This window comes from Nylanderia fulva, unplaced genomic scaffold (assembly GCF_048542155.1).
Source record: "Nylanderia fulva isolate GAGA-0341 unplaced genomic scaffold, ASM4854215v1 Scaffold30, whole genome shotgun sequence".
Taxonomy (NCBI): domain Eukaryota; kingdom Metazoa; phylum Arthropoda; class Insecta; order Hymenoptera; family Formicidae; genus Nylanderia; species Nylanderia fulva.
The window spans coordinates 1357033-1383454 of NW_028190369.1; the positions used below are offsets into that span (position 1 = coordinate 1357033).

The window sequence follows — 26422 nt, forward strand, 5'->3', positions numbered from 1 at the left end:
CCGACGTATCTCACACCGGGGGTAAGTCGATCAAAGGAGTCCTTTCCTTTTTTTTTTTTTCTCGATTTATTTCCGCGAGAACGATGATGGTGTTCGGGGAGGAAAATTTGAAGGGCTTAACCTACCCCTACACACAATTCGATTCGTGTCTCACCGAGAGGGTTGTCACGAGTAACCTAGTTGGCAGTCGTCGCAACCTCTCGTGTTTACGTCGCTCCTTCTTTAGCCTTGATATATATATATATATATATATCTATTTCTTTTTAACCCTTTCTCAGCGTCTCTCTTTCGCGGGGGTGGTAAACACGCGTTCTGCAGAAACATCGATGAAATGAACCCTCGAGAATCCCGCCTGTGGGAAAGTTATTACCTCGGTAAATTGTACTTTATTTGCATCGAGTTCAACTTTATTATATCGTCCCGACGAGCAATAATAATTATTAAGAAATATTGGTATGTCGATATTATCTTAATGAATATAGATATCCCTGTCAGAGGAACGAATGATCTCGCGTTCAATCACGACAATCGAAATATATGATTGACATAAAATAGGATCAAAAACGAGATAAATGTGGCTTGAAGATAAAAACGTGACATCGCAATATTTACTTAGAAGATAGTAATCTCGCGCTCACGTTTTTTAACGTAGTTTCGTGTCATTATAATCGTAAATAAATCATAATCATCGTAAACGGTTTTATGTGACGAGAATATTAAATTTATGATCGAAAAGATATACATGTAATATTTTTATTGGAGCTGCCGTTATGCAAATGCACGAGTTAAACCTATAAAAAAAAGCTTTTAGAAACTAAATACAATATACATGTGAAATGTATCAGCAGCGTGAAACGTATCTATTTTGAAATCTTTAATTGCATGGCTCACTTTTGATTCATTTTTGCATAACGAAATTGCCATTTTTCATTCTCTGCGTGTTTATTACTATCTATGGAATCCATACGAAATACTTATATGTATAAACATCTTCTCGAGAATTCATATTTATTCATTATTATCGAGAATATTTCCACGTATCGATATTATTAATCAATCAATAATGAAAATTTGATGGGGAACGATCCTATTCCGTCATTATCGATTCGTCCCGTATATCCTTAAATAAGAAAATAATTTTCATTCGGTCAACGTTACATAGTATTATGTGACAAATATCGCTTATATTGCGATAGGTATAATTGTATTACAAATGGTTCAATTAACAACGATTTATTGCCTCTCCCATTTCCTCTTTCTCTTCTTATTTCTCTCTTTATTTTTATTGACCCATTAAATTATATTTCACAGAGACAGTGTTAAGCTATCATAAGCTAGCGCGATTTACTCCTATCTTTTCTCTCCAATCTTTCCTTATTTTTCTAATTATTTGCTAAGTGAAACACGATTTTGCAGTTTTTGTTATTTAGTCGTAGAGAACATGAAATATATATATACATATATATATATATATATGTATATTCTCTTTCGCGAAGAAAATTACCGGCTTATCTCAATCCGGGACTCGATTAACGAATCACCATTTAAATCGAATTTCCTTGCGGGACGCGTTGTAAGAGCACTTGACTTCTCTCGTTTTGTTTGTCGCACGGCACTCGTGCGATCGTTTTTTTTCCGCCGCGCTTCCAATTAACGTCCTGCACGCGGTCGAGTGCTTAATTTACATATACGTTTGGAATGGGCATTCCAGGTATTAAAGCGCTTCTTTTATGCTCAATATCGGGTAAAGAAGATTAGGTTTTTTTTTTTTTTTTTTTTCACACACGTGCTAAATTTGCAAAAATTAGATTTTTTCAGGCACATTTTACAATATCTGAACATTTTTTAAAACTCACAATACAATTTTTATTTATTCTAGTCAAAGAAGTAAGAGATACCGAAAGCGTGTATATACAGGATATTCCAAGAGCTTCAGTTTTAATTTTTATGATTAATTCTTTGAGCCGTTCAGAATTCCATTTCCTTTACTGAAAGAAAAATGATGTTTAAGTAACGAATAATAATGCGGAAAAATCCGCTTTACATTCGTTCAAGAATTTAACAGTAGTATAAAATAATGTCGTCTGAGATAATTTACCATATAATTTGGATATATTTGATAAGAAGTATAGTATCGATATTGAAGGAAACGGAAGAAAAGAGGAGCCCGTAAATTGACGACGACTTAATGGCTAGCTAATTTGGCGCGTTAAATCGGCCTGACAACGTGACAGAGGTAATTCGATCCGCGATCGTCGTTGTGGGAATTCGGGATTACGATTTGCAGCACGTGAGCGGCAAACCAATCACGCGCGGCTATTATTTACCGAGCGATAAAGCAAGCGCGGGCTAAGAAGTTTATGCGCTAAGAACGGATTTCATCGCTTTCGCACGAGAAAAAGGGAGGGAGAGAGAGAGAGAGAGAGAGAAATCTGATTTTAATCCCTATAAAGCTTTAATGGTTACTAGCAAAAGGATTGTGATTTAATATTCTATATAAAATCTCGGCTGTAAATCGCAAATTGTTACGGTGGTACATTTAAATCTAAATGCAAACACACGTATGAGTATCGGTGTATTCTGCGGCTAAATGACTACACATTAAGTTTTATGTCTCTCTCTCTTACTCTGTCGTTATTTGACGAAAATGCATAGAATTGTTTACATTTTTTGGCTGATATTATTTATTTCTTCTTTTACATTTATATTTTAATATTTAATAGCATCAATGATACAGCTGAGAAATAGAAATAGGGCAGAAATAGGTTTAGCAATGCTGTTTTATTTTTATTATTTTTTTTTTAATTAATAAAATTAAGCCATTCGAAAAAAAGAATCTCGCTTAATAACTTGTCATTGAGCTTATATCGTGTTTAATACTATCTGGCGAGGATTATTTACGCGAAACATCGGTCATAAATTGCTTCATCGTTAGCTTCAGAATTGGTAACAGCATTTCAGAAAGGTACTGAATGTACCGCATAAAATAATTAAAACTTTCATCACCGTCCCTCTTATCAACGTTGCGCCGCTTACTTGTACCGTCATATGCAGATACATTCGATTTAACCTCAAAACCGCAAGGGATATTAATATCGAATATACAACCAAAGTGGAAATCTAGAATAGAGATTCGGAAATCCCTGTATTTCTCTTAATTTCTTGAATCGACATATTTTTTATTTCCGGAAATTGGGAATTTAATCACAGAATTGCATTATTTTGCATTCGTTTTGATTTGCCCATTTTATACGCACAACAAATGCAATGAAATTTGTATACATACATAAAATTAAACTCATTTAGATAAAGATTTTCCACTCGTGAATATATATTCTTTGTTAATGTATAATAATTGTAAATTGCCTTTCTATTAAATTCCATGTTAATTCTTTCCTTCATTTTCGAATAAGGCATTGTTTTACGTTCTTATTAACTTGTCGAATAAAATGTTGCTTCTTTAATGTCGCTCGAAGTGTATTGTTAATTACTTCGTTCTGCAGCCTCCGCTTTGAATTTTTTTTTTTTTTTTTTTTTTTTTTTTTTTTTTTTTTTTTTTTTTTTTTTTTTTCCCAACAAAAAGGTGCCTTTGTCCGGAGCGAAATTTATTTTTCTTCTTTTTTCTTCCTTTCATTTTTAGCGTGGATAGTGAGGAGCGCGTGTACAATATTATTCGGCGAGCTTCCAAAGAATGTTGTGCAATTTCGGAGGCACAAAGACCGGTGGCAAGATATCGTTGAAGTTTACCTCATTCTCATTCTTTTATATACACCGGCAGAAAATTTCATTGAGCGAAACTGAAAGATGTTCGTTTAGCACCTAATGACACGAAATATCAGCTCTACATGCTGCAGTTTTCATCCCCTTATTTCGTGTACCACACACACACACACACATATATATACATATATATATATATATATATATGTATGTATCGAAAAGATATTTCGATCTCTTTGAAGCTTTCGATATACGGAAAGAAGAGAAGAGAGCTTCGTGCGTATTTTATATTTCTTTATCGATACAAAAGTCTCGAGTGCGTCTTCAAGTAGACACACTGGCGACCGATAAGAGTATTGAATATGCAGTCGAGCTTTCTCGATAAAAGCCAATAGCCCGAGCAAGAATGTGCTGCTTATCAGCGTGAAGTCTTCGAAAGTATAGCGACGGTCCTCTGACACGGAAGAGCAAACTATCGTCGTTAGAGACGCGTCAGTTCGTTATCCGGTAATAATATTCATCAAGAAAGCTTTTTCATTCCATCGAGAGTCGATCAGCATTCGCGCAAAAATTCACGAATGCAGATGGTCGATCTCATTGGCGAATATTGAATCGAGTTATTGGAAGACCAGAGGAAAGATTAAAATTATTCGGAAAATTTACAAAATTTTCTGATCTCCTGCTGGAATCTACAAAGAATTGATTTTTAATATATTCAATAACGTGTTTTAAAAAAATCAAGTCCGCTTGTAAAATTGTAAGAAAGAACGATGATTAATTGTAGTTTTTTTTTTGAATTTTTCTGATTTTCTATACAAAATATGAAACTGTCAGATTCATACATTTATTGTGTGCTTTTGAATTACGTTGTTACGCATCGTGAATAAACGCAGACCGAGGCACGAAAACAACACAATAGATTGCAATAGCTTCGCCACGTAATGACAAAGTAACAACATCTCTGCAATCGAGTTACATGGTCAGAAATTAAAGAAGCTGAAGTAAAGTACTAATTCACAAGCACGCCGCATTTATAGCCGCGTAATAACGCTATACTATTAAACCATTGTAAGCTATATTTTTTAATTTTTTATAGTTAGAAAACAAATATATACATATATTTAATATTATTATTTTTTAATATTTATAAAATATTACATCGTTATTTTTTGCTGATCTCTTGAAAATTATCTACTATTACTATTATTTAAAAAATTTTATTTTTGTAATTTTTTGTAATTACTTTAATATTACTTTTATATTAAGTATATAGTACATAATCAGAAAATTTAAAGAATTATTGTATTTAAAAGTATATTTAGAAAAGTAGTTAAATACTATATATTAGTATTTAAATATATTTCAAAACCAAAGTATTTCAATAGTATTCAAGTATACATCAAACAAAATCTTGTATTTAAATATTTTGTTTCGAAGTATCTGCCCAACCCTGAGAAAATTATGTTTTATATATAAAGAAAAAAGCTGTGATTGTAAAATAGGCTCTTTTGTTATACGTTCGTGTATGCTTAGAATTTGAACAATGTATAGAGCGCGTGTATAGGAAGCTGGTCAAGTATCTTCTACCTTCAGGTGCATTAGCGACCTGTCTGAAAGGTCGCCATAAATTACCTGTGTGATAACCAGCTCTCTTTCTATACACACACACATCGACACACATGTACGTATACATATATTCTCTATATCTTTTCTTCTCTCTCCCTTTCTATTTGCCGTCGTTTCTATTTTCCTCGTCCCCGTTTCACATGTTCCGCTCTCCTTACGACGGGATAGTTTAAAGGGCGAATTTCCGCTTTGTTATTATTTGAACGGACCCGAACGGAGGAATCGATAAATTCCTGTTCGACATCTTCCCGCGCCGGAGTCTCGTAGCATTAACCGGAGATTAACATTACCGCTATTTACACGGATACTACGCGAGCGCGGAGATAAACTGGAGATGATAGAAAGTTGGCGAGAAATTCGATAGAGAAATGCCACAAACATTTGAGCAATTTGGAAAACGGGGAGAAAATTTTACAAATTAATAGATATAATGTAACTTGGATTTTTACAATAATTTGGTTATATATAATAAAAGAAGAAATTTTTAACACTTTTATATACCTACTATATAGTAAAATATAGACGTTAAAAACGCTACACTTTGCGAATTTTGATAACATCTGTTTAACGAAATTAACAGTTGATTTAACATTATAATCTCTTCCCTCTTTTCGTTTAAAAAAAAAGTTCTGTTTTCTTTAAAGGATTTATGGAAGGTAGTTTGAGTTTTTGTTTGAATATTTGTAAGCGCAAGCAAAATTATGTTTTTTCCGTGACAAAATGATATAACGACGTTTATTGCAATATAGAGGTATAATAAAAGTGCCTGCAGCATTTGTCCGTTCTTCACTCTCAATGAGATTGTTTTGTGTCAATAAATTCCTCTTATCTTTCTTGTTAAACGAGAGCAATCTCTATCAAATCAAAGTTTTCCATGGTTATTTAGATACATTACATTTACAACATTAGATGTTGTTATTCTTTCATCAACGTCCAAAATGGATTTTACTTCTTTCTTTTCTGGAATTAAAATCAGTGTAATTCAAAGAAGTAAATCCATTGCATCCACGTGCAATAAAATATACGTTCGACAAATAAATGTATATACACACACATAAAGCAGAATTTTTATATTAAAAAAAAATCGTAATTTATTTTACTCTATTTTGTAACAAAAAAATCTATTTAAATAATTCAATTTACTCTTTTTTTCGAAAAAATACGTATTTTTCAATAAATGAAATATCCACGTGGCACATATACATATATTACATGAACCCACGTACATACGTATAATGCAATTGAACAAAAACATAACAAATTATTGAAATAATTTTAGCATTTAGCAAATAGCTGCGTATTTAATTATAGATGAAAGACAAATTGCTTATCAGTACATATAAAAAACATATACATACACACACCACATATATACATATATGCGCTAAATTAATAATATTATTCTATAAAAACACGCATATTTTTGGCAAATATGCAACGAAGACGGTTCATGGTATGTTGAGTATGTCTTCTGGAGTGGATATTCTAGTAGATTTCACGAAAATTTTGTTTGGGTAATTCAGTTTCGGTCGATGCAGAGTCTGAAATTGTCAGGGAGCTTGTAGATACCTCAAGACCCAGGAGAGAAGGATCTAGAGCTCGAAGCTTTCGAAGAAAAGTACGATAGACATCCTTTTGTCTCCTCTTGTCAAGTTTCATCTACAGTTTACCTACCGCGATTGTTCCAGCATAGCAAACGCTAGAAGCATGATAACAAGGTTGCGCACAAAATGGGACAAGGGAATAATTTTATTTCTCGCGAGAAATTTAATATATATTATGTTTTTTTATAAATTAGTATATAATGAGGTGTACTGAAAAAGAAATTATTTAACCCTTTCAACCAAATATTATTTTGTGTATTAAATATATAAAAATATGTTAATTAAATGTTCATTAAATCTAACAACGTATATATTTAATTTAAATATTAATATATGTTCAATTAACAAAATAGTAATTTAGTTGAAAGATTTAGTCAAGTTAAATTTTTTTTCACACAGTGAACAGATATAGATATCAGATAGGTATACCGATAATGAGAGAAATATCGCATATACTCTCGAGAATTCAAAAATTATCGGAGATAATTATTATATAAGCCATTTATTCGTAATTATTGATTATCGTTATTATGAAAATTAATAATGATTTGTGTTTTCTTTTAATTACGTAACCACACGAATACGCACAAGATACAAATAGTTGATGCATGTACTTTACTGATTGTGACAGGAATTTAATATTAACTCTCGAGCTTTCATTTCGCGCAACGTTCAACACAAAGGACTGCCGTTATTACGAATTGTCCAAATGATATAGTATAGAGAACTAAGAAATATCTGCGACCGTAAAATTGGTAGAGCAGTGATGGAATAGGGTTTTCAATTTTCTATCGGTCTCTCAATTATTAACGAGCTTCTAAAACACGTATCAATGATGAACGTCGGCGAAATTTCACGCGCACGTTGATATATGTAATTTGGAATTTATTAATGCGCGATGAGCAGACGGCGGTCGGTATTTAATATTTAAGGGATTCCGGCTGCTACGGAGCCCCGTTCGACTCCTTAAAAACCGACCACGGGTCAAAGGAACATCGCGTATTCTTTCCACTTCGCGTCAGCCTTTCAATATCGGGCCGCAATAACAAGATACGAGAGATTTTTTGGTGGTTTTTATGTCAGCAACGGGGTAGGTACGCGGTTATATATATATATATCCGCGTAAACTTGTTCGAATATCGTTCCATATCGATCATTGTGGTGACACCAGCTTAACGCCGCTTAACTCTTTACATCATACTCGCCAAATTTACGCGCGTATCTTATTTTTCGAAGGATACGTGTTACGAAAGGATTATGTTGATTTTTTATTGGTTCGTATCGATATTTTTCTTTTCTATTTCTTTCTTACGAAAGATCAATCTCTTTTATTGGATATTTTTTTTTTAGAACAATTGTGTACGGATATCAAATTTCTTCTTTTTTTACAGAAATTGTGTATGGATTTTTTTTCTTTGTGGAGGAGGTTACTGTGAAAACGTATTACTTGAGAGTTTAAGAATGAAATATCTTATACTCTTGTACTTTGTTTACTTTTCTTTTATACCCGATTGCATCTCAACTCCCACGTATGAATCTGCACATTTGTGAAGTATGCTCACAGAGATTGGCGTTCCATCTCTGGAACACATTTTTGACGGTAATATAAAGGCAAATGAAAAATATCGACCTTACACGTACCTCTGGTTTTATACGGCATATCCTCCCCTCTTTTCTACACATACACACAAAACATGCATGTGTATGTGTATGTATATGAATATGGAATGCTCGAGAGATTTGGCTGCTGATTTCATATTCCACCTCATTCGTTCTTCTTTTTCTTCAACAATCTTCGCGCGCAATTTAAAGCTGTCGCTATAATAAGTGTTTTTTTTTTTTTTTTTTTTTTTTTTGCTAATGTGATTCAATATTTCATACAATAGTGGCTGAATTTTAACTTCAATTTTGTAAGAAATAATTAATTTTTCGTTATTATGCTTTTGTCGCGTAATTAAATTCTTGGCCTGTATAATATTTTGGTAAAAGTAGATATACTCTCAGCGTAAATACCCGAAAATGATATCTTTTTTTCAATTTACTTATATAAAAAATCCATTTCTTATTTGAAAACTTGAAAAGTACACGTAATATAATAGTTTTTAAAAAACAATTTATTTAAATCTGCGTATGTATACACATATATCTATATACATTTATATGTATATGTCGCTCTTGGTAGTTTCAATTTTTTACAAAAAACTAGTTTACGAAAATTCGACGCTTTATAAAATGGTTATTTTTAGAAGAAACCTGCAACACATACATGTATAATCTGGTTTAAAATTTCCATGGAAACGATCTCTGGTAATATAACACCTTCCATTTACCTCTACTTAAATATGCACGGAATCTTTTTATCATGCTTGTACTGCGTCAAAAAGTTTTATATGTCTCATTATAAATGTCTAATGATGTCTTGTATAAAAAAAAATCGATTTCTGTTAAATATATACATATATCTTTCGTTTGTACCACCTTACGATGTTGATAATAGCCGACGAAAAAATATAGAACGAGTGGTGGATAACGTGCGACGCGAAGGAAAAGTTTAATAACCGCTCTTAAACGACGCGCGACGTGGTTGTTACAAGAATAATTGACGCAAAACCGCCCTGCAATCGTCTTTGCGGATGGACGTCCTGTTATGATTTATGCTTTGTCGGAAACACGCCAGCGAACAACTCCGCGATGTTCGTGACGGTGTTACCGTCGCAATTTTACCGACCATTAATTCCATGTGTGATACATCCCTTCACATTTTACCACTTTATTAACACTTCAACTTTCGCGCCAAAGAATTTATATGAATGGTATAGCTGTATTTCTTTGGAAATTACTAGTGTATGAATGACAACTTTATTTTCCATTTAATTTGCATTTATATATCATTCGAGAAATGTCATTATAGTGAGTCACTAAGATTCTAATGAGACTTTAAATGTTGTGGATTCTAAAAACGTATACATATACATAGATATAATTTGCTGTGATATAGTCAAAGTTTTTGAAACATTATAAGTGCTCTATCGATTTAAGCTTACGATGTTTTTTATGACTCTTACAAATTTATGACAAATTAAATATGCGCTTCCGAACTGTCCGATAAAATAGAATAAATTATTATGATACTCGATATTTTATTATGATACTTGATATTTTATTGTGATAGTCGTTAAAATCTCGATACTATATTTCGAAAAGATATTATTTATGACATGTTCATTGTGTTCTTTTTTTTTTGTAAATATGCAAAATATAAAATTGGAAAAGCTTAAAATGCATTTTGCTGTCTAATATTTTATTTAATTATATATATAAATTAATTTTAAAATTAATTTAAATTAAATACAAATTAACATTCTATTTACTATATTTTTGAAAAATTAATTTAACGTAATGTGTGTGGAAAATTACTTAAATTTATATTATTTATCACTGAAAATAACCGAAAGAAGTACATTTTTGGAAGACATCAATTTTTTGAATTCCGCTTTTTCTATATTACACGTGATATAATGGAATAATTGAAACAGAAAGAGAAAGAAAGATAGAGAGTTAGAGATAGCGATGGAAAATCAAATAATACAATAATAATAATAACAACACATGTAGTAAATAATAAAATAATAACACGGTCTATTTTTTTACAGGGAATCGTCCAATAGAGACTCGCCCAAACGCTCCCAAGACAGCTGTTCACGGTAAGTTCGCAGCAGTTAATTTTTTGTTGTGCTGTTTGACTCATAAACCTGATTACCCAAATAACAATGAAAGCTTTTACGCCTCGCGTTTTGCGCAAGAAAATCCGCATTTATACGCAAATCTTAAATTATTAATTATGCTTATAAGTATAGAGGTAGAATATTTCTGCAAAATAAAAGCTCTCTTAATCTATCTAAGCAATAATAATAATAATGATACACCGGTAACAATTATATGCGAACAACAAATAGAGATTATTGTGTCGGATCCGGATCTGCATATAGTTATCGGATTTAAAGATTACTAATGTAAATTACGCGACGCGGAGACTAATTGATCATTAAACTGATTACGATAGGCAGCGGAGATACGCTGATTCTCAGGTAAGAACTGATGAATTTTATGAAGATCCGAGCGTAGCAACAATACGTCGACGGTTTTAATAAGCCAAGTTGCAGTAATAACCGGCATCAACCGGCGCCAATTAATATATCGTAACAATTCTGCCTTTCAGTCGATAAACAATACCGGGCGACGCGACGCGAAACTGTTGTGTTTATATGCACAACCGACTGATTACTGTATATATGAGTGTGACGCGTATATTAATTCCAGAGAGCCGTAATTAATTCGTCATTGATTGAAATGTGAAATTGCAATTCAATATCGGGATCCTCTCGAAAATTCTCGAATTCTCTTATTGTTTTACACGAGCTTATCGGAGAATTGATAAGCTCTCTCCTTTTCGAATTAAGTCGTTGTTTTAGAAAATATGTCTATAAATTATCTACTGCCGGGGGCATACTTTTTATCTGCAAATTCCATTATTTTAAAGTAGATTTTTCTACAAAAAAAAAAGGGGGTTGAACTTTGCTTGAAAGTGAGTTTTACAAATGAAAATCAAACTTTAAAGATATACAGACATGTGGTAAAATTTTTTCATGTAGGTTCAAGTGGATTTTATTACTTTAGCAAATTTGAAGGTTAATAATTAAAGAGATATCAAATGAGAAAAGGTATAACAGGTACCTATATAAAAGGTAGGTTCAGAAATAAAAATAACGAGAAGATGAATTTTTCTCGATATTTTAATAAATAAAAAATCAAGAAATAATACCTAATTAAAATTATATATATCAAAGAATGCATAAATAACAAAAGATGATCTGTTATGGATTATTTTTTATATTCTAATGTGAGCGATCGTAAGGGTTAAAGATCGATTGGAATATATATAATCTTTTCTCGTCAATTGCATTTCTTTGACATCCCAAGGAGCGTTAAACCAGAAACTGCGAAATACACGGCAGCTTGGAGAATTCTGCGTATAATGACTCGTAAAATTGAATGTGGTGCACATCGTACGAGAATAATTGATAATAACTACGGAGTAACGAGGATGCAGCCTAGCCAACTGCCAATCATGGCTCGTTTTTCACTGACAATTCTCGTAAATCTATAGCAAACCTAAAAATGTCAATACTGAAATTTTTAAAAATATACGTTCAATATTTGCCCAAGAATTTTTTAATCAAAATTTTTACTATTCGATTTTTAATAAACTATTATTATTTAAAAGTTGAAGCAAATTCAGCAATTTTTGATTATGGAATAACTTATAATAAAAAAATATAGCTTGATGTATAAAAATAAATATATTGAAAGATTTATTACGTTTTTTTCGAAACAAATGTATGTGTATATCTATTAACATTTAACTCGCGAATTGAAAAACTGAATTTTTTTAATTCACGCTTATGCGGCATCATTAATAATCATCGATTCGATTTCACGTTTCATATTTTATATACAAACGTATACATAATATTTTTACATATTTTATTGTGAATTTCACACACATTTAGATATATATTTATTTATTGGAAATAAATTGAACGGGCGAGTTTTCACGAAGGGGTAGTCGAATAATGGAAGAGTTAAAGAGGCCGCGGGGGATGAGATGTACACTGCTGCAAAAGCAATGACCGGGGCTGACCTGAATCTACGAGTGGCGCGATGAAAAGGGGACGACGAAAGAGCTACGATCTACGGCACGAGGATGAGAGTGAAAATACATAAAATAGGCCGCGGGAGACCATTCTCTCTATACATGTGCGTATACGGACGTCCTCGTATCTCTATGAAGATCATAGCACACAATATCCGATCGCGCATCGGACATCAGAGAAATTGCAACTGCGATCTTTGTTGTTCAATATATATACATATATAAATACTTGAGTGCTCGCGTCGCGGTACGAATAAAAGTACGAATTTACTCGTGAATTTGTGGGGAAATTTCATTTCTTACAATTTCAAATAAATTATACACATATGTGTACATATATATATATCTTTATATGGATCTTATTTTGTAAGAATAGAATATTATAGAGCAATAGGTTTTTTTCTATTTAAATTGCGCGTTACAAAGTTTTATGAAAGCCTTTTTATTTTTAAATATAAATTGAAACAATTCGAAAATAAATTCTTTAATTTTGCTAGGAATAAATAAACGGCTGGAGGAAACAATGTGTCGAATAAAAGGTAAACATACATATATTATAAATCTTGCATAAATCCTGGGAAAACAAAGCAGAGTTTGTTTTTAATTTAAGCGCAGGCGAGTCTCGGAGATAAAACGTAAAACGGGATAAATCATGTTAAAGATTCATATCTCCGCGGCAGATGATTATTAATATTTAATGTCGCCCACCTGCGTCTCTACCTATCTTTCTATAGCGCAATGGCGCAACTAACGTCACCTCGTAGAAGATATCGCGTAAGGTATAGAAGGAGGAAGCAAAAACGAAAAAAAAAGAAAAAAATAAAGACAAAAATATAATTTGCTGGCGCAATCGAGATCGTTAACAAAGGTAAAAGTTGAAGGATGCTACCAGTGTTGGGTAGTATCTAGATACATTTTGTGTACCTAAGTCTATATCTGCGATATATTCGAATTGAAGTATCTATATCTAAATACAAAAGATGCGGTATCTGAATTGCTTCTTTCAGATACATTTTTACATATTTTTTTGAATAGCCTAATTCTTTAAATTTTGAAAAAGCTGCAAGTTATCAACATATCGTCATCAACACCGGTTGAACGATTATTATTAAACATAAATTTTTGAGGAATTTTTCACGTGTTAAGACTAACGAATAAAGTCGTAATATAAACAAAAATATGAATAAAGATAAAAGAATTATTCAGTACATTTTATGCATATTACCATTATTATGATAAAATAAAATTTAAAAGTATCTGATATGAGAAGTATCTCAATATCTGTATCTATATATTTTTGTACACGTATATCTATGTTTCTGTATCGAGATACATTTTAAATGTACCCATCACTGGATGCTACAAATCGATTGTAATGTAAGGGCGTACTCGAGCGTTAGTTTACGTCATTACTGATACAGCACGTCGGAAGCTTCGAAGATCTCGAAGACATCCGGTTGCTGCAGAAATTCCGGACAGTCGCGGCAAATTAGTTCCGTTCGAAATCGATGTCGTAATCCTTGGTCATAGAAAGAACCGTACTCGTATAAGGCTTCCGGTATACCGTTCCTTCGAGAATTCTTACGAACGTGAGAGCTTTCGATGCCGCTTGATCTAACACTTACCGTTATACGTGATTCCGATTTTTAAACAAAACATCGTCCGCGATCTAAATCAAAGTGCAGAGCGTATTACATCTCTCTCGGGTTTTCTGATGGAATAAAGGTGAATGAAAATACAGTTCATTTTATCAAGTAAAGTATAAAACATATAATAGTTATAATAATAAGAAAAGTTTTAAAATTGCAAAAAAATATATTCAACACGCAGTGCACATACACACACAAATCCTTTTATAATGCTGAAAGGAACAAGTATTATAGTTCCAGGATTCAAGTTTTTAATCTTCTTTTAGTTTGACCGTAGAACTTTTTCATTCAGGTATGCTTACAGAAAGGTAAAAAGGTTCTGGCCTGGTTGCATCCGCAATACATGATGATTCAAACAAGAAATTAATGAGCTAGTTTTCGATAACTTTTTCTCCTTCTATTTTTAATAATTCTCTGATCGCGTTCGATATATGAAATATTAAAATTATTTGAATTCTATGAGTATAACTGAAGCATTAACGTTTTTAATTATTTAGTGATTTCAAATGGATAATATTTAAAATTAAAATTTATTTTTATTAAATTTTTCAAATTCTTTAAAAGGACATCAAATCGAATCAAAAAGCTGTTAATATAAAATATACACGAACATAATGAATCAAATATATAAATATATCAAATTAAAATTAGGATACATTTTTTTTAATATTTTTATTGCTATTACTGAAAAAATTATTACTGGTATCAAAAAAAAAAAAAAATAATAATTTTTATTATAAGTCTATTTAACATTGAATAATATCCGATTATTGAATTTAAATTATTGACAATTAAAAGATTATCGATAATTAATTGGTAATTAAATTTCCAGCATTGCGGGGTTTACAATAATATGTAAATGTAATACCGGTATAGAATTACCAGAGAAATTCAATATTCTCATTCTCCGAAACATACAAACATCAATATTCATCAAAATTGTTTTTATAACAATTATACATTCTTTTTCAATCGTCCTGATTTCCCGAAACTCTTCGTATTGCTCGTGATGCTGCTTTATCGAATATTCTTATCGTCGTGAAGATGAGACTCGTACCGCTTCGTTAAACGTGCGAGTTAAAGCGACGATTCAGTGCATGGTTGGCTGACTGTGTCCCTCCTATTTGCGGAAAATCGAGCCGTTTAGGTCTACATTTCGTCGGAAATTTCCACCGGTGAAGCCGCGTAATAGCTTTCGGTAGTTCGAACGTCTACACAGAGGTAATTTGTTTCGGGTGATGAAGAAGAGGAAGAGAGAGAGAGAGAGAGAGAGAGAGCCATTCGTTCGTTTAGTTAGCCATTCGTTTCTGGATGAATTTTATTGAAACTTTATGAACGATCGAAAGAAGAGCGTGTTCCAGATTCGACACGACAGAAAGAAAATTGGAAACCGAAACAGGAATCGTCACGAGAACGATAACTCGAATATGATATGCTTTCCAAGCAAATCGATTATCTCTCTCTCTCTCTTTCTCTCTGTGCACGAATAACAGTATATTAACCGCTTGAGATAATTGAAGAAATTGTAATGAAAACAATGCAATGCGCAGAGCGTACGATATACTAATCGATCTTGAAATCCGTGTGTATAGATATATAAAGTTATTCTACAGCTTTATCTTTTTTTTTCCTCATTTGTTAAATTCATTTAGAAACAATAATTTCATCGGATTTAAAAATTTAATGATTTATTTTATAAATATATTACATATTTAAATATATTTTACATTTTATTAATTTATTAATTAATTTTATTTAATAATTTTATCCGGTTAGATTTTAAAAAATTTCTCTCTCATTCTTTCTCGTTAAATTTTAGAAAATATTTCGATTGATCACGCGATATGTTTTCTTCGATAGCCTTTTTGCGCTGAGGAATACTTTGAAATGGCTCGTTTTAGTCGTCAGCGTTCGGTGACGGCGTCGTTTGTCTATTTATCTATCACGCGGCGGGAAAGAAAGAAAAGGCGGGAGAAAATAAAAAGGAAGAAAAGACGAGTGAATGATAAAGAGGCCATATTTTTCGGCTCGTTGTGCCATTCGTCACGACCGGGGCGACGATTGATATGCTGAACGAGTTGTCCTCGACGACGTAGATGGATGGCGCCTGGATCCCGCGGATCGCAGGTGCTATTCACACTATTATCCGAAACCCCTTCTTTACCATCGATTTTCTATTCGCATTATTTATCCTACTATTGCATTCAATGTCGAGAGCTAAATAACCGAAGAAAAATAACCGAGAAAACTATCGGAGAGACTGCGAAACTGTAAAATAATCGTATCTTCTGGTTCTCCTTGCCAGTTTCCGCGTATATCGCTCCTTACAAAATTATCCCATTCAAGAAAGTGAATTTTGATGAATCCACTTGAACTTATTATGTATAGTCATTTTTTTCGCGCGTCTGCAAAAGTCTTGATTCAGTGTTTTCCGCAGAAATAAACCGCAATCTATATTGTCAGAGCGCAATATTACATCCTTTATACTGTGTGTTGTAAAAGTCATTCGGAGGGATGAAGTAAAGATATATTATATCGTTGTCCCGCCGTTTTCGGAGAGTCGACGAAAAGTGATTTAAACCTTTACTTAAATATTAAAATTTATATTTAATGTGATTTGCGCGTTTATTTAAGTTGTCGCATGCTCGAGAAATTTACGAGAAAAATATCTATTAAATACTCGAACCCTTAAATACTTGAACCTTCTCGCTAACGATACACAAACTTGGTAGATTGATCATAGTTCCGAAGATTTTTGCGATTCCTCGGGCAAATCGCGGCCGAGGTCGAGAGAAGAAGGAGATAACTCATGCCGTGAGTTTTCACGACGTGGATAGCAAAGTTTCCCTTCCATTTCGCTGCTTTCATCCTTCTGCCCTTTCCTAACCGCTCGCGAATCACCGGCTTGTTCGCGACCCTACACGTTCGGCTTTATGAAAATCCCGTTGAAGTTTCATCGGACGAAATGGCGCTACGAAAGTTGTGAAACGCGAAAACACGGCGGCTGGCAACATCGTACACTTTGTCTACTCGGCGGCCGATTTGTTTCCCCGTTTCTCTCCTTAAAAAAAAAATGAAACCTAAAAGATTGAGGATGGGAACGGCACTTTTCGCTCTTCTCGGAGAGTTTTGAGAGCTGTTTCCGCTGAAAAAGAGAGCACAGCTGCGAAGTACCGTTCGATGAATTATGCATGTAAATTGCACAATTGACTTTCCACGAATAACAGTACACAGAGTGGGGTATCTCCAAAATATTCTCTGCCTTATTCCAATGAAAGACCCCGCAGTCGATTTGGGATCTTCTTCATTAGGGAACGTGTCGAAGACTCTCTCAGCTGTTGCAATATTTTAATATGCATGTCTTAATTAAGTTTAATATCAATCTTTTATATATTTAATTTATATACATATTATATTTTGTGGAAATATTATAATTGAATCGAGATTCTCTTGAAATAAAAAATGCAAAAAAACAGAACTACTTGAAATTAAGTGAGGAAAATTTAATTACATTCCACAAATGTTTTAGAAAATTTTGATGATCTGATCTCGATGAAAAAAAAAACTTGAAAAGAACTTTTGCACGTCTTGAGAGTAATTAATCTCCGTATCGGGAACATTTATTCATCATAATGGGGTTTTGCAGAGTTTTTGAACGAACCGACCAAAGTTTCGACATTCACAAAACTTTATTACGATTGATAAATGAAAGAAACTTTCTTTACAGTTTTAAAAGAATAATTAGAAAAATACTGCAAATTATCTGCTCTTATTATTGTGTTTTCCTAATTTGCTTTTTACATGAAATCATTCGAATATTTTTGGTCGCATATATATTTTTATATATTTATATTTTTAACAGATTTTTTAAATGGTAAATTATAAATTTTTAAGCCTTATTATAACTTATATGATGAGCTCTTGTGGTGTATATCAAGATACTTGGAGTGAATATCCACTTCATCGGGTAATTGGAGAGATCTGAAATTTACGTGGTACATGAAACATTTAACAACAGTTGAGAGAGTCGAGATCTGTAGACGAGTTTTGTTCGCAAGTTCGCTTGTAAAGGGATATATTTCAGACAAAGATGAAAATTTTCCACCACCATATATATGCGATACCACTAGGCAAACCCATCTTCTCGATTACTCTTCGCGAAATTTCCGTACGCTTGATCGCGACGAGCGCTCAGGTTTGCACAGAGCTGAATTATCAGAGCGAGCCGATGATAACCGAGGACGATAACGAGCGGCCCGACCCTCTAATGATCCATGTATCACTCCAACTATCTGGCATAGCGGCCGAAAGTTCATCTTGTTATCACGCTACGAGGCAAACTTGTATGTCTTGATGACTGCCATCTAGTCGGCTGCATAGAATAAGATAAAGTGACTCCGCTCGTAATCGCAAACGGGGCGTGACTCTTTCAGATCGGAACCATAGACCCCGACTTTGCGGTGTCCGCACTGGAGATTTTATTAGTTCCCTCGAGACCGCGAAGAAAAATGAACGTGCTTTTGTCGTAACGAAATAATGGCGACATTTGAATTGATTTAATTATCAGATGTCTTTTTGCGGAGAGTACATTAATCGCGAAAAATTCCAGCGTAGAAAGAACATTCTGAAAGATATCAATGCATTAATTACACTATCAATTTACAAAATTAACACGGGTATATATTCATATTTTTTGCGTAAAAATATTATGCTTGTATTATTTTTGTAAATTAATCTTGTTAATAATTATAACGCATTTATATTTTCCACAATTTTCTTTCTCTGATAGAATTTTTCGATTGATATATCATTCGCAAAAAGAAAACAAATTTTTATTAAATCGATTCTATTGGTGTCATTACTTAATATGAGATTTCGATGAAACATATTCTCAATCACAACTTCAGTTTTTACTTCCTGCTTTATTTTTAAAAATTTATATTTTCAAATTATATTTCCCGTGTTATATTTTGCAACAAGTGATTGATTCGAAGAATATAAGATTTCAGACTTGCAAATATTTTTTTAACAGGGTGTCTATAGCGGTCAGGGAAATCTAGAAAACCGGGCATTGTCAGGGAATTTTACTATTTATCTGGATTTTTTCACATTATTCTACATTTGTCTCAATAATTGGAAATTTTTTATTAAATAAATATAAACTTTTCCTTGACTCCCGCAGCACGCTAATTTTCTATGTTGGTAAAAATCGATTCATCTACGGCGTGTTCGTTAATTTATATTTTCATCGTCGTGTTATTTTATTTCAATGTGTTTGATAGAGACAAATCGAAAAACTTTGATATAATATAAATAAAAAAAGGCGATTATTTAAATAGTTTATAATGACATGTTTGTTTCGATTATCGTACTTAATGCAGATTGTATAATCGATTTAATTTTTGTTTTAACTTCCGAACCTTTTCATCGTCGACAAAAATATCTCAAGGATTTCATGATTTAACATTTAATTTAACGATTTATCATATAGATATGTGCAAATTATATATTTGGAAAAAATACTAAAAAGTCGGGGAAAAAATGAATTTCGGGTCTTGGAAAATCTGAAAAAATCAGGGAATTTTTTGCATCGAGTCTGCTGGACACCCTGCTATTCCATTTTTACAACATTATATATTAGACGACTTATTGTTAAAGATGAAAGCAAGTCGTTACGTTTCATCATGTTCCATTTAACACTATGATTTACTGAACGATGCTGGGAAAAGTGATCATCGGTTGTCCCTTTGCGATAGGCAACGTTGATATCCCACAGGAAGAGTCGTTCCATTGACCCGTGGGAAAAATCCATCGAAATGGAAGGAAATGGAAGGACACAGCTAGCGGGGTCTAAAACTCAATTTATCAGCGCGTCGTGGCTTTCGTTCAAGAACACCGCCCTAGCCTTTTAGGATCTCACGTAACGCTTATACTCTCGTAATGCCACAGCAGTCTTTCCCTCATCCAAATCGTGTTATACTCTGGTTCTCTAACTTTTCAGAAAAAATTCTATAGCGAGAACCCGCGTTGATGAAAACGGCTCTAATAATATTTCCGGCGAGCCTAGGAAAGTTTCCCACAAAAAGGTTCAAAGTTTCCACAAAGCCCTGGAGCAATCGAGAGTATTTGAGAATGTTCTCGCTAATCTTATCGCTCTTTATTTTCGTAATTAAATACACGCTATTTATTAACTCAATTTCGTGAATGCATGAATTTTGACATAAACAGGTTTTATAGATGAATTTATTGATCAAATCGAATATTTTTGGTACTACAAAAATCATTGCAATGTAGAATACACAGCTTATTATATATCATTTTCTCAAACATGCAATCCTCGCTGATCATTGACTAAATCTTTAATCCATGCAATCTCCTGACATAACATAACAACGATGGACGAGGGAAAACACGAGATCGAAACTAGGGCGCGCTAAGTCGCGAAGTGGAAATCCGTCGTCCATGACGACGATCTTCGGAAGGAATTGGGTTACTCGGGAAGTAGATGCTAAAAAATTCCTAGAGGGAGAAAGAACAGTGTCCGTGGAGACGCCGCACGTATGTGAGCCTCCCAGTAAGAAGACGAAGGTAGAAAGTCATTATCGTGCGACAAAGAAGATCGGAGTAATCGAGCCAGAGTTCGAGAAGCCTATCAGTAAGCTTCAGCCGCGGCTAAAGAGGCTGCGCCGACGATTTTAAGTATGGTACCGAAGGAGAGAGAAGAAGGGATTCTCTCTCTCTCTCTCTCTCTCTCTCTCTCTCTCTCTCTCGGCTTGGCAAAAGGGTGGAAAAGTGGCTGAAAGCTTTGCCGGGCTATTCGGCAAAGAGAAAGAGAAAATTGGCAGTCTTTGTGTGGTAATACGTAAACCAAACGGTTTAACTTTGAAATCGAACACTTCCGAGAAAGTCTCTCCCTTTCGTGTATCCTTTTTTTTCCTCCCGAAACATCCGATAAACGTAATACCGACTCGAAGCCGGATACGTGAGATAGATGAAACGCAAACGGTGCTCTCGCAACTGGAGAATACTGAAAGAATAAGTATTGTGAACAAAGGAAAGATCGCGGAGAGTTAACTAAACTTTCGCTCGAGCGACGCTCCGAGGTGAGATTTTCGCGGAAAGCGGAGAATTATGGTCCCGAGGGGACGAGAGAGAAAAACGGATATAGAATTACAACCCCTATGTATTTTCACTTTTTTTTTTTTTTTAAATACTTCCGTCGTCCTACTTTGCCATTTTTCGACTATGCACACAATGAAAATTTCAAGAGTACTTGAACGCTTGATCCCTTCTTTTTTTACCTTGTTTTTTTTTTTTTTTAATCTCCGTTCTATCACCAGTTTTTCCACGCAATCGTTTTGATTAATTTTTTAAATTCATTAAAACTTATTAATTTTTTTAGTGTGTTTAATTTAAAAAATAATTATAAAATTTTTTAATTAAATAATGTTTCTCATTGATATTCGGTGATACTCGTTCTTATTCGTTCTTTTGGTCTAGACTCGGCTTCACAGGTAATTAGTTTCCTCGTTCGTTTCCTTTTATCTCTCTTCATCGACTCGTTATTCCCTTTGCCATTCCAGTCTTTTGACTCGCGCCAGATCAAACGCGCGGAATCCCAAAATGAAGTTTGTCGAACGATCGGGAGTTTACATTGATAGGCAGTCGATTCCATTGTGAAATGCTAGGCTTTTCGTTTTTGTTGCAACTCGAAAGGGCCACGAGAAAAGGGATTCTTCGTCCAAAAGATATGTTCGCGGAAAAAAAATGATTTTGTTTGGCAAAAAATTGAGAAAAGAAACTATAGGAATTAATGGATAAAAAGATATACATTTTATTTATCTTAAATTTATTGATATTTATTCTCATTTTTATTTCAAACTTTAATTTTTATTCATTTTTACAGTTCAAGCTCTTAATCAAGCTATAGAATTGCGTACAAAAAAAAATAAAATAAAATCTCATTAATATTAAAATATGGATAGATGTTTTGTTTACTAGGATATCGCATAAAACGTGACCGCTTGAAACTCCACTGTTTGAATATGTAACTTTTGGGCGAATATAAAATTTATCGCTGCACTTGTTATCAAAATGTTGCACATGCAACAGAGTCCGGCGACTATTCATCTACGACTGGGAATCTTTTTTTTCATAGTTGTATCGAGGAGCCTTTTTCTTCGAGTCTTCTAACTTTCGTTTGTGAATGAGAGAAACACGTGAATTTTCTCGCCCCATTGTCTTTAGTTTCTGTTTCGCTTTTCGTTTCGTGCGATAACCGTCGAACATGTCGCGTGTTCCGGACACGTGACGCACCCGACGTTGGCCTCTAATGAGTTTTGGTTAACCGAACTGCCATGCAACTGCATGCATTGCGTTGGTTTCACGATAACGTGATTTCGCTGTCGAACGCAGTTCCCTCGATATTACGAGAAAAATTCAATATCTTAAAATGACCGAAGTAGCGATTACAATCACAATACGATCATACGACTGTTATATTTGAGAAATTTGCTAAATATATTTATGCGAGAAAAATATAATTCGCATATTAATAGCAATTTCACACGTTTGTAATTTATTATGAAAATCCTCAATAAATGCCGCGATTTTGATTAATTGTTCAAAGGTTTGATTAAAAATTGCATGCATGTTTAATGACGTAATGCAATTTTTGGCACTGCACGTGCATACTCGTTATTTAACATTAAAACATCGTTATTATAAAACCAATTAATGATATAAATTGCTACACACTTGCTAATATCTTATACATTTTTGCGTAATTTATTTTCTACATTTAATTTTACTGAGTCAAAGTTTTTTTTTAACAAATATGCATCTTAAATATGAATAAAGAGTGCAAAGAAAAATTCACTAATTATTTTAAAATAAAATTACTTTTATCGCAAAAATGTACACTTTATTTTTTTTTTTTTCAAGTATTTTATTAGAGTGTATGAAAAAAAGGTCATCAGGGTCAGGACAGCATCAGAATTCCTGACAATCGTACTTGCGATTATACGATTGCAGGGTGGAGTTTAATCATGGATCATCTCCGGTAACTCATCACATGCTGTGTTGATCAGTAATATCCTTACTGATGACCAGCTTCTTCACCTTTCTCGATCTTCTATATACTACGCTGAGTGAATTTTACTTACGAGTTTAGCTCAGGCCTCTGCGACATCTAGTGAGGAATTGGTCAAACTATATTGCATTCTTTATATGAATGTACTCGTAGAGAATGTATGTTCTGTAGTGTATTTTATGTGCACGTGCTTGTGATCAAGACACGACTAGGTTTTGCAAAGTTCGATCCGTTCGCGTAAATATTTCATGAGCTCTTCTGATATGCTGACTACGCTGAATCATTGCATTTTTAGTGAAATATTTTGACAAAGAACTAACGACGAAAGAATAATATCTCTAACGTCCATACGTACATATATCGATCTCTTTCAACGATAAATATATTAAAAATAGTAATGTAATATTTCGTTATTTTTTCTCGACTTTTTAGGTTAATAAAAAAAAATAAAGATATTAATATTAAAAAATAAGCATATATAAAATAAGAAATATATTTTTTTTTTATAAATAAAAACAATTTTTTCGTGAGTCTCTGTGTCGTAATCGATTAATATTGATCATAATTATAAAAAAAAATTGTTGCAATTCGCTTGTGAATTTTTTCAAGAACAATAATTGTTACACGATTTATAATTGCTGTAGTACAAAAAGAAGAGAAGAAATCTCTCGCCCCCGGGTGGGCTTGAACCACCAACCTTTCGGTTAACAGCCGAACGCGCTAACCCATTGCGCCACGGAGGCTGATAGATTCCAAACTTTTACATGTTTCTAATAAGCAGTGTGATCGAATATATCGATTAAATGGATATAATGGCACTATATTTAGCGTATCAATATATTTTAAAATAAATTCTTTTAATATATACATAGATAAAAGGATTATAGAATAACTTTTTTAGCTATATATAATATTGTAGAAGTTATATAAATTTTTTTAATATTAAAAACAAAAGTTTAAAATAATTGTTCGTTTAACTAGTGCTAAATGGATCACGGGCGGAATTATTTATAATAATTTTAATTGTAAGTTAAAAAAAAGAAAAATTAATAACCGTTTGCATCGTGAAAAACAAATTATATGTCTCAGAAAATACTATATTTGCTATTGATCGTCCATGAGAGGCAAAAAATCCAATTTCTCTTTTTTTATCGTCGCGAACGATATGATGTTCTTTTTCTTCTTTTTTTTCTTTCATAATCCGCGACAATGGGAATATACAAAATTGGCATGTAATCGTTCAAGCATATCCCGCGAAAATAAATCCGATAAACAGGCCGACCTGCGGCGAGTGATGTTGAAATGCGCGAAATTGGAAAATCACATGTAACATTTATTCTTACCGTTATATCAAACAGCGCTTTGTATCGAGCGCTGAAATCAATGTACTTTCAATGAATTTCAATTTCGATATTGTAGAGACACGCGAAACAAATCTCTATGTTTATTCGTGACAATGAAAAACGCGATACTTGCATAAAATTCATTCTCCTGTACTTGTAGAAATTTCAAAAAAAATAAGCATATCCTTACATTTTTTAATACATAGGAATTTTTTACTAGGAATATCATTATAAATTTTTCATTATAATTCAAATCCGCATTATATATAATCTGTATCAAGATAAAGAATTTTAACGAAATTTTTGAGTTGAAAATCTATTGCTTAATTTATAATAATTACTCTGAAAGTTTTTATATTCTCTCTCATATTCGCGTTTTTGAAAGAGGTATATAATTATTTGTTAAATGTGTCTGTTATCAAAATAGTTTATATCGCAAATTGAACATGCTGAAAGAATTATATCGTTTATTATTAAAAAAAATAGAATAGTCTTTTATATAAAATTTTGCTAAGAAAATATTATTGCTTCAAGCTTGTCAAGATTCAAGATATTTTGTATAATGCATATACGTAATCGGTCGATATATTTCCACATTGCTCTCATAGATCTAAATAGACGGTATTTACATCTGACAATGAGTAAAAATTGCGGTCGATATCGGCGGCCTCAATCTCGTCGTTTATGTTGAGATTCACAGTGACATTAAAATGCAACGAATGCAAACATTCGCGGTAGAAGCTGTGTCGAGAGCGAGAGAACCGGGTGAAATAATATTCATGAAAATATTTTTGTCCGCGTACTCTTGCGTGATCTAAATAATGAAAGTATTTAGGAATGCGAGATTGACATGGGAACCTTTGACTTTAATCAAAATAAAGACAGACTTCCATCGAGAAGAGCTTTACATATAAGAGTTCAGGAATTCTAGTCGCGCTGATCTAATTACTTTTATGTATAACATTTGTCATATATATTTTCTCTTCTACATTACGATATGTGTCAAAAGTTTGAATATGAGAGAGAACATAAGAGTTTCCAGAATAATTGTTATAAATTAAGCAATGGATTTCCAACTCAAATAATTGAACATATATTAGTATATAAGATATATTAATATAATGATATATTAATTGAAAAATTTAGTTATAACAAATTTTATTTTCAATATATAATAATGCAGATTTGAATTGTATAATGAAAAATATTTTAGACTTTGAATGCATCACTTTTTCATAATATTAGGTCTATATATTATTAACACGTGTTATTTAACCCTCAGTTACCTCTCTGGGTTACGTTAACCCATATCAAAAATGATTTTTTCGAAATTTTAGAAGATCACTTTTCATTTTTTCTCAAATATCTCGAGTCGTAGAAATCTGGTGACATTTGTACCGATATATGCTTTTTTCTTACTGTCTGGCGTATCGATTGAAAAAAAAATACTTTAAAATAGCTTCATCAGATCCAGAAATATAAACAAAAGAAGACTCTGGGTTACTCTAACCCATGAGTGGTAAAATAGGGTGGCCAAAAATGAGTGGTCACTGAGGGTTAAGTATATATACGTCCATACAATAGGCTCTTGAGCTTCCCGTCAATTTACCCGTTGGTACTGGCTTATATCAAGAGCCGTTTACGATCATTTATCGACGATTTATCGACGCCGCGAC

The 26422-nt window shown here is 32.9% G+C and overlaps 1 protein-coding gene and 1 non-coding gene across 2 annotated transcripts in view; one reads left to right on the forward strand and one right to left on the reverse strand.

Moving 5' to 3' along the window:
* The window catches only part of LOC146722532 (uncharacterized), a 59385-nt gene that overhangs the window by 16180 nt on the left and 16783 nt on the right, over nt 1–26422 (forward strand). The window contains exon 5 of the mRNA XM_085484622.1: nt 10604–10654. Within this exon, the coding sequence (XP_085340748.1) occupies nt 10604–10654 (51 nt within the window). The remainder of the gene's footprint in view (nt 1–10603; nt 10655–26422) is intronic.
* TRNAN-GUU (transfer RNA asparagine (anticodon GUU)) lies at nt 24073–24146 on the reverse strand. The gene has a single exon. It is a non-coding gene; the product is annotated as a tRNA-Asn (tRNA).